Source organism: Pediculus humanus, genomic scaffold (assembly GCF_000006295.1).
Source record: "Pediculus humanus corporis 1103172107559 genomic scaffold, whole genome shotgun sequence".
Taxonomy (NCBI): domain Eukaryota; kingdom Metazoa; phylum Arthropoda; class Insecta; order Psocodea; family Pediculidae; genus Pediculus; species Pediculus humanus.
Window position 1 is genome coordinate 398,191 of NW_002987174.1, and position 15,497 is coordinate 413,687.

At 27.6% G+C, this 15,497-nt stretch overlaps 1 protein-coding gene across 1 annotated transcript in view; it reads right to left on the minus strand.

The window, feature by feature from the left end:
• Window positions 1–15,497, minus strand: part of Phum_PHUM208010 (microtubule associated-protein orbit, putative) — a gene marked incomplete at its 3' end in the record, with an annotated part of 36,334 nt that overhangs the window by 17,331 nt on the left and 3,506 nt on the right. The window contains exons 2-4 of the mRNA XM_002425505.1: window positions 8,657–8,762; window positions 6,480–6,651; window positions 4,836–5,018 (exon numbers count right to left, since the gene is read on the minus strand). Coding sequence (XP_002425550.1) covers window positions 4,836–5,018; window positions 6,480–6,651; window positions 8,657–8,762 — 461 coding nt within the window. The remainder of the gene's footprint in view (window positions 1–4,835; window positions 5,019–6,479; window positions 6,652–8,656; window positions 8,763–15,497) is intronic.

The following is a 15,497-nucleotide window of genomic DNA, read 5'->3' on the forward strand; positions in this document are numbered from 1 at the left end:
AAAACGAAAACAATTGAAATCGACTCCATTTCAGAAGCGGAGAATTCACTCATAAGAAAAGCAAACGTATTAAACTTACGATGAAAATTCAAAATGGCGGATGAGAATTTCGACAATTTCGATGATCTTTATCGAGAAATAATAATTTTCAGTAAAACGAATAAAGTCGTGAATCGCATTTTAAAAAAACGAGTACAACATCGAGTCACGATGGTGGAAAATTTAAAAAAAAAATTCTGTCAGTTGATTTAATTAAAAAAAAAATAAAATAAAATAATAATGACAACAACAACAACAACAACAACAATAAAAACCCATGCTTGTATCGCATTCACACAATGAAATTTTTTTCGGTTGTTAGCGTAACAATCAGGATTTTGGTTAGTGTTTATTCCGACTTTTCGTCACATATGCAAATACACGTACACACGCGACACAACAAACGCTCTTTTGAAATTGTACTCTTTCGACAAACAACCAACGCGTTACGACGTTACAAACCCCGTGAGATCATCAAACAAACAAACATGGTTGTTTCCAACCTGAAATATATCGCAATTTAATTTAATACAAAAAAAAAAATTAATTCAAAAGTTTTGTTTGTTAGCCTTACAAACAACACAAGAAGTCTTTCATTACTTTTTCCCCCACTAATTCACGCTAGTTTATTTTTTTTTTTATTATGTAATTTTTCATTGAAAAATTTTTAATAATCGTTTGTTCTTTCTTTTTTTTTTTCGCGTGCGATTGTCGAGAAAGGAACTTTTCCTTCATTTTTTTTTTAAAAACGTTTATTTTGTTTCAAAACAAAACCAATCATCGCGTCGAAAATGTTTTTTGACAACAAAGTCGAAACGAATTAAAACCAAAATCTTCGCGCAAAAAAAAAATGCATGAAAAATAATATCTGGAGAAGAAAAATAAAATAATAACGACGACGAGTATTATAATTTATTGCAAAATATTAAAAGACATGGATTAGGCCAACCGTGAAGAAGGAAACGTGGAAAACAAGGACGTTGCGGCGGTTTTATGAAGATGCCAGAGTTTCCACAAAAAAGATAGTTCGGCGCAAAAAGAAAAGGTTTTATCTTTCTTAATACAACAACGTAAAAATTTGCAACAAACGGACGAAAGGTTTGTGCAAAGCATACGACAAAAATATACAAAAGACCATCTCATCACTTTCTAAAAACCTTTAGGGGGGAAAAAAAAGCAACGGAAATGGCCTGGAAATTTTTATCGTAAAAAAAAACTTTAATAAAAAGGAAAGTAAAATAGAAACAAATTAAATTCGGTGTCGAGGAGGGAGGGAGGGAGGGAAATTTTTTCCTTTTTAAACGAAAGTCACATAGGTTGAAAATATTTTGAAGGGGGGAGGGGATTCAGAATTTTTTTCTTTTTTTTTTTTTTTTTTTTTGGATCTTTTTTCTATCGATTTTGTCTAGGAGTGCAATAAAAGAGAAAATTTATTATTTAAAAAGACGTTTATACGATTTTTCCTGAGTTCCTCTCACATTGGAAGTTGGTAAAACCAACCATGTTTTTCCGAAAAGAAAACCGGGGGGGGGGAAATAAAAAGAGGGAAATTTTTTTTTTTTTTTTTTTACGGAAACAAAGAAAGCAAAAAAAACGTACAAAAAAAAAAATTTTTAATAACTCGTTGAAAACGTGAATTATTGTCTCGTTTACCTCCATTTCCTCCTCCTACCCCCACCCTCTACCTTTTTTAAAAATTTATACGCAATAATTATTAAATTAATTTTCCTTTTTCCTTTTCGAAACGCTTAAAAGCTTGAAAAATTCTAAAGGGAAAATGGAGAAAATACGATATTTTTACCCTGAACTCAACAATCTTTTCTTATTTTTTCCTGCATCGAATTATTATTTAACAATTTTGTTTTACTAAACGTTCAAAGTATTCATACTATTGATGATTAAAAACAAACAAACAAACAAACAAACAAACGAACAAACAAAAAAATTAACGAATGGGAAATGTTGTTGCCATAATCAAACGTTCACGGTTCTGCGGAAAACAAGAAACGAAATTAAAACTAAATATTATTTTCATTTTTTTTTCGATCGCTCATTATTTAATCGAAACGGGGGGGGCGGTAGTGGGAAATAATAATAATAATAATAATAATAATAATAACGATAAATCACGTTGATTTCTTCAAAGGTATTAATTATCGCTATCGGTTGGCAACAGGTAGTGAGTGTAAGAGAATACATATGAGACAACACGACTGTCACAATTTGACTATTGGAACTTGAAACTATCAAAGCGTAAAAAAATAAATAAATAAAATAAAAATTCTTTCTTATACGAACGGCCTTGCATAATGATAATAATAATAATAATAATAAATACGTAACGTTTGAAATCCGTCAGATAAAATCGCGTTCGAAAAAATAATGATAGTAATATTAATAAAAACCGGTAACAAATTCAAAATAAAAAAAAATAAAATAATTTTTGCTAAAGACAAAGAACACCCCCGACAAACAAAACAACGCTACGACAAAGATTATAAACTTTATTCACTTTTGCTACAAATCACAAAAAAAAAAAAGTTCCCAGAATTTCAAAATAATAAAAACGTATCCTTTTAAACCATAGCAAAATTTTCAATTTTTTTTATATTCCAATTCAATAATAAAATCTCACTAACGGGGAAAAAAAAAAAAAAAAAAAAAAAAGAAAAAGTTTTAATTCGCGAAATGAATGCCAGTTTGTTGCCCTTTTTTTTTTTTTTTTTTTTTTTTTTTTAAATCACGTTTAAAAAACGATAAAAACAACAACCTCAAGTTTATTCCGTTAATGTTTATAAAAAAAAAAAAAAAAAAAAAAAAAAACGATGACGATGAATACGATGACGACGACAACAACAACAACAAACAAACGATTTCATTTAAAACGTTTAAACCTAAATTTAAGTCACTTATTTTTTTTTTTCCTTGTTAATTTTTCCTTGTAAAAAAACAAATTACAATAAATGTCTTTTTCGACGATGACTAAATCGGTCAACACAAAATACGTAAAAAAAAAAAAAAAAAAAGAATTAAAACGCGGAAAACGAGAAGAGAAAACAAACAAACAAACAACAACAACAACAACAAAGATTCATTCGAGTTACACGAGTTCACGACTAAATAATAAAACGCGTGGCAGAATCAAAACAAACAAAAACGCGATTTGACTTCGCACGACGAGAATCGCGCTTAACCAGCTAATTCAGCGAAAATAAAAAAAAAAAAAAAATGGCGATAATCAAGGATAACAAAAAAAAAAAAAATTCACAAGAACAAATATTGATTTAATCACGTATCAATTGTTATGAAAACAAACACAAACAGAACACAAACTAGTGTGACTCGTACAAAAAAAAAAAAATCTACCGCATTTTTCCGCAGGGTATTTTTCGTTTAAAAAAAATTTTTTTTTTTTTTTCTCGCGTTTTTATTTTCCTTTTACCGTTTCCCCCTCCCTACCTCCCTCCCTCCTTCCTTTGATTCTTATTATTTCGCATTCCTTATAATTTTTTTCCTTTGACAGATTCATTCATTACCTTTCTCAATATCGAAAAAAAAAAACAAAAAATCGATAATTAATCCACCGCAATCGATTCGATTCGATTCGGATCGACGCCATTTTTTTTTCCTATCATTGTTTTCGATTTTAAAACAATAATAATAATAATAATAATATCAATTATTATTAGTATTATTACGTAACTAATTTAAACGAATTAACGCGCCGTTTGTTTTTCGAAACGAATTAGAAATTTTTTTTTTTTTTTTTTTTTCAATGGTTGCTCTCCGTTAAATTTTTTTATTTTTACATTCCGTGAATTACTATTAGTATTATTATTATTATTATTATCATTACTTTTTTTTAAATGCATTAAAGGTCACACGTTATTCACGCTCGTGTTAAGTAAAATTCAAACCGCGAAAGTGAACGCGTATTATTTTAATTTCATTTTTTTTTTTTTTTTTTTTCGGATGATGAACAATTTAATTACCAGAAAATATTCTCCTAATAACTCACACACTTCGAACGTTAAAAATAAAAAATTCGGTCGATTATTATTATTATTATGTAATTTTTTTCTTTTCGTTTTCTTAAATTTTTCACGCCATTTTTTGTGACGTAACTAAGAGTAACACCCACGCCTACGTACTCATCATCATTTATACTGCAAACGTACAAAACACACCAACAAAATATCCGATAAGAAAATTTTCACAACCCTTTCTCCTTTGACCTCCTCCCTCCCCCCAAAAAATTAAAAAGCCGACCGAACGATTGTAACCGGGGAGGGGGAGGGAGTTAAACTTTTTTTAAACGTAAAAAAAAAAAATTAAATACGATGAGTAAACAATAAAAAAAAAAAAAAACTTAACAATCATTTGTTATCGTTGTTAACGGCCTTTTTTGTTTTTGTTATTTTCAGTCATTTAAACACCATTTTACACACGCACATTCTCACTTTGTTTCATTTACTCTTTTACATTATTATCATTTACGTTCGTATATACCTTTAAGGTATTTTTAAAATACCTATTATTATTATCATGTAAACCTGAAAGAAAACGAAAAGCGACTCACCATCGGAAGAAGAAGTCATAACAGCTCCACTCTCACGCAATTCCTCCATTTTAGCCATTAACGGCGCCAATCTGAAATTAAAAATACATACAAATGTATACATAACCTTCTTTAATTTCTTATTAACTTACTAAGAAAAAAACACATTAATAATGATAATAAGTATAATACAATATAAGTATATACTCTTGCATATGATTTTGACAATTTTTGTTACCTCGATGGATTAATTGTTGATGCATATCTTCGTTGTATATCGATTCTTAATCGATCACCGACTCTTCGATATATTTCCATAAGAGTACTAAATGCTTGCTCTCGAACGTGAATATTTTGATCGGCTAACAATTTAACTAAATGAGGAGTTAATTTTGAAAGTGATATAGCGCTTGAACCGAACCTGCGAAAGAAATATAAAATTAAAATCGTCCAAATAACATATTATTATTTACGCTTATCCAAAATTAAATAAAAAGTTTATGTTTAACTTATTATTATTATTATTATTATTATTTTTCCTGTAAAAAATTTCCGCATTGAAAATAAAAAAAAAATTACCGTAATAATGACGTAACTCGTAATATATACACACATGCACAATTATAAATTTATAATTTTTTTTTTTTAATTTACTATATACACTGCATTGCATTTAACCGTTAGAAAAGACTTTTATTATTATTATTATTATTATTTTTATTCCTGACATTTATATGCGTTATTCACCCGTATAAGATTGTATCTGATAATAATTAAAGATATTTTTCATGTTTTAAACCGAAATAAAACTGTCGAGAGAGATTTTATTAAATAAATACATGCGTCGTGGTATTATTTTTTTTTTTTTAACGTGTAAGAAGAAACAAAGTTATTCTGCTGTTACCAAACGCAGACACGTTATTCAATTTCTTTCTCTCTCTCTTTCTTTAAATAATTAATATTAAAACTTATTACGCTAATTATAACAACTGACGTCACAAAAAAAAAAAAAAAAAAAAAGATTTTCTCGTTTGAAAATGAATACTTTTCGTACAAATTTTTTTAAATAAAATATAGAAATAATTTGTTAAAAAAAAAAAAAAAAATTAAATTACTATTTTACACGCACAAAATTATAATCTAACGTGTGCATATATACATTTGCGAATTATTTCCAAACTTAAAAATCATTTAATTCCTTTTTTTAACAATTTAAATGAGAAAAGTTTCGTACAAATAATCATGTCGTACGGAAAATTAAAATTTAAAGATACAAAACACACGTGATTATAAATATAAAAAAAAAAAAAAAAAAAGAAAACAAGTTTTAAAATTTTAAATTGCATGATAAAATGCAATGAATAAATTTCAAATCAAACGATTAACAAAAAACCTAAACGGTAAATAATTAAATGTAAAAATAATAATAATAATAATAAACTTATATTCGCGTTCAAATTTATTTATTTATTTATTCATTCCGTCATTCATTCATTCATTCATTTTTATTCACGTTTTAAGGAAACCGTGAATATAAAATATAATAATAATAATAATAATAATAATAATAATAATAATAACGAGTAACCATGGCAACGTTTTTTTTTCTTCTAAAATTATTGTAAATAAAACAAAATTCCAAATTTAAAAAAAAAAAAAAAAATTATTGATTAGGTTTATCATCAACAACTATTTTTTTTTAAAATTAATTACTTTTTAATTATTTTTTTTAAATTATTAAACTTATTTCCCATTTCCTTTTTCTATATATTAAAAAAAGAATTAATTCAATTTTATAACGATTACTATCGTTATTATTATTATTATCATTATTTTGTTTTTTGTGTTTTTTCCGTTTCCGCTCCGCAATTCCGATACCTACATGTTGATCGTGTTTACGAGGCAAATCATTATTTCTTCTCGGACTTTTGAATTTTTATGTGAAAATGAATATGTCACTCTGTCGAACAATTGCTGCGGCGTCAAAACTTCCTTTTCTAAAAAAACCATAAGCAAAGCTTGAGCTTTTTCTCTCACGCTTTCGTGACTATCACCTGAAACGAAATTTAATAAATATTATTATTATTATTATTATTATTATTATTATTCAATGAAACGAAAAGTGTTGGTGGCGGTGAATAAAAAATAGAAAAATTTTTATTTATTTTCGTTATTGTGAAAAATGTATACTTTTTCTTTTCTCAGACTCAACCACCCGCTCACCCGCCCATCCACCCACCCACTCACTCACTTTCCCCCCCCCCCCATACAAAAAAAAAAAAAACTGTCGCGTTTAAAAATCTTCTCCTCTTTTTTTAAAATCTTCACGCATTTTAGACATTTAAAATATAAGGACCCCCCTCACGCAAAGCATTGGCAATATGCCATCGAAAACAAAAGAAATTTCAATTTGTTATTGGTGTGCGTGCGTGTGCGTGTGTGCGTGTATTTATTTTCTCCAACGGACGAGACGCATTTTCAAATCTCATTTATGTGCAACAAATAATTTTTATATTTTTTTTCCCCGAACCGAATCCGTCAAAACAATCAAACAGTAACCATTTTTTTTTTTTATTTTTTATTTTATTTTTTATTTTATTTTTTTTTAACTGGAATCCGCAAACTGGAATGCGGTCGAAAAGAAACAAGAGAGAGAGAGAGAAAATTAATTTCGATTCTCAAAATTTTTTTTTCTCTTAATTTCTCCATCTATGAAAAAACTTTTTCTTAACTTTATTATAAAATTTCTTTTTTTTTCTTCTTCTTTTTCTTTGAAACGTTTAAATGTTGGGGAAGGGGAGGGGAGGGATGGGGATTCCGTCAATTTTCACACGACAATTTTTCAATGTTTTAAATTAATAATTATCAAATTATTATTTGTTATTTAGCCGCAATGGTGTTTTAGAAACTTTTTTTTTTTCCTCCATGTTTTCTGAGCAACGGTACATTTATATTTGTACCGAAAAATGTCGATAAAATTTTATTTTATTTTTCTTAGGATATTCTAAATTTCATAGAGCGAAACGTTTAGTCTGTCTGTCTCTCTCTCTCTCTCTCACTCTCCTCCCATTTTAATTTCGGTTCAAAAAATTTAAATTCAATTTAAAAAGGGGGGTCAAGCTTGATTGCCATTCGGTGATTCCGACGTTTTTTTTTTCGGAAAGGAAAAACAAAACAAAAAAACGCGTTTTAACGAAAAATTTGTAACGATTTTTTTTCGCGCGTGTGTGTGTGTGCGTGCGTGGGTGGGTGGATGGGTGATATACTTTCCATTTCACGCATCGCACTCAACGGATCTGCAAAAGAAATTCCACACCTCGGGTCAATGACAGAAAAAAAAAAAAGGTTTTTAAATATAAAAATCACATTTCAGACGTCGGCGAAAAGCAGAAGAAATTCTTCATGCGTACAAAACGAATACACGCGCACGCACACGTGATGACGGTATGAAAACGGTGACGATGATGATGATGATACACAAAAAATCACACACGATAGAAAAAGAGAATGAAAAAAAGAGAGAGAGAGAGAGAGAGACAGAAACTTCCAGAACTAAATAACTTAAATAGAATGAATCGGCGGCTTTTGTGAGTGTGTTCCATAACAATAATTATAATTTTAAATTTTCAAATGTTTTCGCGTCGTGAGTAACATTTAAAAAAAAAAAAGAAAGAATTTGTTACAATAGAATAAGAAGAAGAAGAAGAAGGAGAAGAAGAGACAACAAACAAACAAACGAAGTCAAAACAAAACAAAACAAAAAAGAAAAAAAAATCAATAACGTATATGGATTACGTTTCATTGTTTTGTCAAAAATTGCGACAAAATATAAAAATTGCACGTAATAAAGCAACACATGAAAAACAATTACACGAACCTGAACCTGAAATTACAAATTTGACATTATAAATTATAAATTTATTTATTTTTTCGCGATTTCGAAACCTGAAACGCAAGAATCCAAACCTTCTTCTTCTTCTTCTTCTTCATTTTAAAATCGTCGTTATAATTTTAAAAATTAATAATAATAATAATAATAAAATTTCAATTTATACAAACCTAATCGATCAACTATTGCTGGACAAACAGTTGGAACGTATGGCTTGAAATCATGTTTCATTCGATCTACGAGCGCCGTCATTATTTCCAGACCTTTTTGGGAAACCTGAAAATTAATAACAAAAAAAAAAAAAAATTAAAAATTAAAAAACTTGTAATTTATAATAAAAAAAAAAATTTACACTTTGAAAATAAAAAAAAAACTCGTTCGTTTTCCCCTACTTATATCCTTATATAATTTATTTTATTTAATTCCTGGAAAAAAAATTTTATTATTATTATCATCATCATTATCACCGTTATTATTTTATTACGAGGAAAACAAAAAAAATTATGGAATTATAGGGAGGGATCAGGATAAAAGGAACAAAGGCTTCGTTTTTATTTAAAAAAAATTTTTTTTTTCTTTTTTGTAAACAGGAACAATGTCGTAATAAAATGTATCTAAAAATAAATAAATAATCTAAAAATAATTTTCTTCTGCTTTTTTTTAACCAAAAAACCTGAATAATAAAAAAAAAAACAAACAACCGAACCTGAACAACGACATTAGTTCAGTGACTCAATTAAAAAAAATTTTCTTACCTGAGTTTTTTATCATTATCATTATCATTATCATTATCGTTATCATTATTATTATTATTATTTTCATTTTCTAATCATCATAAATTAATAAAATATTTAATAATAATAATAATGATAATAATAACAATAATAAACCATAAGCGTACGATTTGAAAATAAATTATATGAGTAAAATTTGAAAATTACACATTTGTCGTCATCTATTTAAGTTTTTTTTTTTTTATAAAAAAACCATTTCGCGAAAACGAAATCAATTATTTCCCACGTTCTTCTTAAAGTTTTTGATTCATATTTTTTTCGTACCTTATTTCTCGTGCCTTTCTAAGACTTTAATTTTTTTTTTTTTTTTTTTTTATTCGAAAGATTTAAATTAATTATATTATTGGTGATACCGTTTCTCTCATACGTGCCTGAATTCGGTTTAACAACTTTTCAAAAAAAAAAAAAAAAAAACAATCGAATTATAATTCGGACATTTTTTTTTCGCGGTTCATTTTCACTAAAACCTAAACCTAAACCTAAACCGAAATTTGATAATTCTTTTAACAAAAAAAAAACTTATCATTATGAATTGGCAAAATGTTGGATTACAAAAAAAAGAAAGAAAAAAAAAGAAAAAATTTACGCGTATCCAAGATGAAAACGTAAAAAAAAATCATCATCATTATTATTATTACTACTAATTTTTTCTTTTTTTTTTGTTTCCTTCTGCTTTTCTTCATTCGCATTAAACAATCGTTAACGACATTCGTCATAAATTAACCATCTACCCATTTAAATCCTTTTTTTTTTTTTTTTTCTTTATACTTCTGCCATTTTAATTTTGACCGTTTAAAACTATATCGATCATTTTATTATGCTTCGGCAAACACGTAAAAACCAAAGAGTGTAATAATAATAATAATAATAATAATAATAATATCAAATTCATTCGTTTTAAATGATTTTTTTTTATTAAATCTATGCAAGAATCGAGAATTTTCTATTCGACGATAAACACGCATTCGTAGATATCGATATTTAAATATGACGCTATCATCAAATGATCGCACGTAAACAATAAAATAAAATAAAATGAAATTTTCGAAGGGAAAATCATTAAAAAAAAAAAAAAAGAAAAAATTAATTGACAAAATCTCGGTGAGATTAAATAAAAAATAATAATAATAATAATAATAATTTCGCAAGAGAATGGTTAAATAAAAAAAAACAAATTTGATTGCGTCCGTTCGTGGCAAGCAATTCATTTCGAAGCAAAGGATATATATATTAATAAAAACGAATTTCAACGCAGCGTAAAATAAAATAAGACAAAAAAATCCCACAAAAATTTATGCCAATTAATGTAGGTTTTCACGTCAATGCCAAGTAAATGTACTTAAAAAAAAATTAAAAAAGAAATTAATCAAAATTTTAAAAAAGAGCTAAAGCGAAGAAAGAAAAATTGTTCTATATTAAATTAATTTTTTTGCTTTTTTTTAAAGTGGTTAGATTCGAGTATCGATTGATATAACGATACGTCCACCATTTAAAATGCCAAAATTTATTCATTTATTTATTTTTTTTTAACTAAAAAACATTTAGAGACATGACGTTTCACAAAACCGTAGGAATAATAATAAAAATCATCAATTATCATCATTATCGTTAAAGAAAAACGTTCAACTTTTTTTTTTTTTTTTTTTTTTTTTACAACTGCAATTCCTGAATGAATTCGAATCGAGAGAAGGAGAAGGAGAAGAAGAAGAAGAAGAAGAAGAAGAAGAAGAAGAAGAAGAAAGAACAATTTCTACATTGCCAACAACTTTTTTTTTTCTTCTTCTTATTTTTTTTTCGGTTTATCGATTCAAGGATAATTTCGCGTAATCTCAGCCAAAATTCATGAAATCTCTATTTATTTTTACGTACGGTAAAAACCGAGAGAGAGAGAGAGAGAAACGAGAAAAACAAAAAAAAACTTTCCCAATAAATTTCGATAGGTTTTTATTCAATTTTGACATCCATTTAAACTCCACAACAACCTCGACTTCCATAAAAAAAAAAAAAAAAATTTACATTTACACGATGAATTCAAAGAATTCAATAAACGTCGTGCCAACAAAAGAAAAAAAAAAAAAAGCAAAAATATTGGTGATGATGATAATAATAATAGTAGTAGTAGTCGAGTTTTCCGGCGAGTCGACTTTTAAACGTTTCAAACTTAAATTACTCGCGTAATAAACGACGAAAATGAAAAATCTAATATGCCTCCCCAAATGTGAATTTAATACAAAAGGTAAATAATTACATCGGGTATTTATTTATTTAAAGAGAGAGAGAGAGAGAGAGAGAGACCTCAGCGGGGGAGGAATCATTGGTGCTCGGTTCTAATCAACAGGAACGAATGACTGATTTCCCGCAGGATCACCGTGTGATCAATTTAAAAACAATTTCTCCGGCGTTTTATCGCGGAAAGGAAATAATTTGTGTACTTGTTACTACTGTTTTCTCATTCAACGAACGAAGGATATTTATTTTGCATACATATAAGTCCATAAACGAACAAAATGACACACGCACCAAGTGTGTACGCACGCACGCACGCACTCCACTCACTTTTTGTCGTCTTGTGCATTTATTTAAACAGACTTTCAGACTGAATAGTAGAAGAAGAAGAAAAAAAAATGCATTTCCTTTCTCCATCGAATGTAAATAACATATTTATCGTTTACGAGCTAAAGAAATTACTACTACCACTACCACCACCACAAATAATAATAATAATAATAAAACACGTATAAATACATATATATGCATATTCGTTGTAGTCGCAGTTGAAATAAAATTTCTCGAGTTACATTTTTTTTTTTTTTTGCAGAAATCCATTATTCAATTATATCTATCTCTGCATTTTAACCGAATTAAAATTATCGCCTCGCTTACATTCAGTCAATTACCATTATTATTATTATTATTATTGTTTGTTTGTTTCTAATTGATTTTGGCTGGTTGCAAATAGTACGAAGACCTTTTCATTCAATCATCGTTGACAGACGCGAGACAACAACGACAAATTGGCAAATAAATAACTTTTACCGACGTGCAAAAAAAAACAAAAATAAAAAAAAATCGAAAATTTGTAACAAGAAAAAAAAAAGAAACCAGAAAAGTGACGTCACGAAGTTAAATTAATGTTACTCGTATCTAAAATTATTTCGTTTGAATCACATCATGTGTTTGCTTGTTTTTTCTTTGTTTTCCGAACGGAAAAAATGACGCACAGGAGCAACAGCAGCAACACGCGAATCAAAAAAATCGTAAATTTTTTTTTTGAAAAAAAAAAAAAAAAGCCTAAAAAGTAAATATAAATAATGTCAAATAATAATCTTTGAAATGAGGATAAACCGATTTAAAAAAAAAAAAAAAAAAAAAACATGGAGGATTCTGTGGTAACAAACTACCCTTGTTACCCACCACACGTGCAATCGGTACCGATATGAAAAAATTATTATTATTATTATTAATCACATTTAATAAAAAAGTTTTTTGTGCCCTTTTCATTTTCGTTCGTGACAATAACCGAAAAAATTGATTTTTTTTTTTCCTTTCTTTCTTTCCTTCGATTTGTCCTCACCGTTTCACTCTTCGGGAAGAAAACTTTCCGTTATTTTTTACATTTTACTTTTTCCATCTCCATCTTTAATTTTTTTCTTCTTTTCTTCTTCTTTTACGGGCCGTTCATGCCAAACAAATAACGTTAACAAATAATTTCCTATCGATATCGACGAATCAATCTCATTACAAAAAATCATATTAATAATAATAATAATAATAACACTCGATTTTTTTGTTTCGAGCAAATCCGACACAAAAAAAATTAACAAAATAAATAATAATAATAATAATACTATTATTATTATTATTATTATTATTTAGGCCAACGTAATCAAATTTAAAGTTCTCATGGCCGAATCTCTGATGTGTGAATCGCTTTGATCGAAAACTTTAAGATGCGATTCCATCTTTAATCTTCTAAGGCAAACAATGGCGTGGTGGTGGTGGTGGTGGGGTTAAATAGTACAATAGTCTAAACTATTATAAACAAATACAATTGGAAAAAAAAAAAAAAAAAAAAAAAAAATTTTTCAAATAGGCGGAGATTTTATATTTTCCGTCAACGTTTTTTTGTCGTTTGTTTTCTTTTTGTTTTGTTTTTCTTAACTGATATGATATTATACGTATCGAAACCAAAATTCTATGACAAATCGACTCGTGATTTTTTTTTTTTTTTTCCTCGACACTGAAACATTATTATTATTATTATTTTGTTTTTAAAGGTCGATGTTATTTGATAAAAAATCAAATTAACCGATTGCGAGTGAAATGATAAAAAAATTTTCGTTATTATCGAGTATCCAAAATAAAAAAAATAAAAAAAAAATTTTAACTAAACCCGTTAATAACAAAATGACGTAGAAGATTAAGAAGAGAATATAAAATAAAACTCTAAACTAATTGTTACATCTTAAACAATTTTAATGTTCTGATGAGAGAGAGAGAGAGAGAAAATACGGATGCGAATTGAAATTAACGCGATTAAAATATTTTTTAGCGAAACGTTGCAAATTTTTTGTTTTTTATTAAACAATTCGAATGAGAAATATTTACAAGAGTAAACAAATCGATTTATAAAACCCACAACGACGACATTAAGCTTTCAACTTGTAAATTAAAAAAAAAATTGTTTATATAAACAAACAACAAACACACAAAATCTTCATCTAAACAACAACAACAACAACAAAAAGAAAACAAAAAAATTTACATAAACTAGACCCCAAAAAAAAAAATACAATGTTAATTGTTTCAGACCCTAAAAGAACCTAAAAAACCTAAAAAAAAAAAAAAAAAAGTCCGGCAAAGGATTTTGACCTTATTAATTGTTTTCCCCCCCCCCTCCCCGCCCCTCCCCATTGTTAAATGGCCGGTGAACCAACTTTTCTCTCTCTCTCTCTCTGTCTCTTTTTTAAAATTAAACAATAAAAGATTCTTCTCCATCATCCATCGTATACCTACAATACGCAAAAGAATTCTTTCGTCTTAGAAAAAGCAAAATGGAATTTAAAAAAAAAAATGAATCACGAAAATAATAATAATTAATGTCTTATTATCCGAAAGAGGAAGAATTTTCGTTTCACTTAAAATTTCAAATCCCAAATAAATTTAATCCCCGAATATCACGTGACCATTTTATTTTTTTTTTTCCACGGTGGAAAGTTTATGCCCTGTAATCCTCTTTCTTTCTTTCTTTCTTCCCCAGTTTCCTCTCCTCCCCTCTCCCCTTAAATTTTAATTATTTCATTATGCGAAATCTTCCCGGGGGAAATGGGAAAACGACGACAGTAATAATGATAATGATAATATTTTTAAAAAAAAAAAAATTCTTCGCGATTCAAAATTGTCAGTCAATGAATCCCCAAAGGGAAATTTTATTTTCGGATTCCGTACTTCACGTGAGTAAATTATTTATAAAAAATAATAACCGCGCCTACAAAACAATATGGCGACTCGGTGTAAACTGCAGTTTGGTCTTGTTTATATTTATCTTATCCCCCAAATTGATTCGTTTGTCGCTCGTTTGAGAAAAAAAAAAAAAAATTAATTAAAGATCCGAATTGAATTTATTATTTCGCAAAGGCTGTGCCTTAACTAAAATTTCATTCACGGTCATTCCGCACATATTTTAATTAATAATAATACTACTAATAATAATAATAATAATAAAACATTCAATTACGTAACGAGACGTAAGAAGAAGAAGAAAAAGTCATATGATGGGTGCAAAGCGAAAAAAATGGCCGATTTGATAAAAATAGAAATTATTTCTCCCTCGTTTTTCACTCCCGCACGCATACAAAAAAAAAATAAAATAAAAATAAAAAGAAACTAAAAGGTAGAAAACAAATTTTTTTCTTTTACAATTATATATATATAAAAAAAAAAAAAAATTTATCGTCTGCTTTTCGTTACAATTGTTATGTTCCTTTTATTATTATTTTTTTAAACCGGTTTGTTGAAATTTAAATAATTACGTTTTACGGCACGATCATTATTAACTCTTGTTAAGTACTTAATTTATTATTATTATTATTCATAATTTTTCTTTCTTTCTTTTTTCGAAGCTAAAACTTTTAGCTACGACGACTACAACCATTGTCAGATGGACAAAAACCACAAAAAAAAAAAAAATTTGCGGTTAATTAAATTAAATTAATCA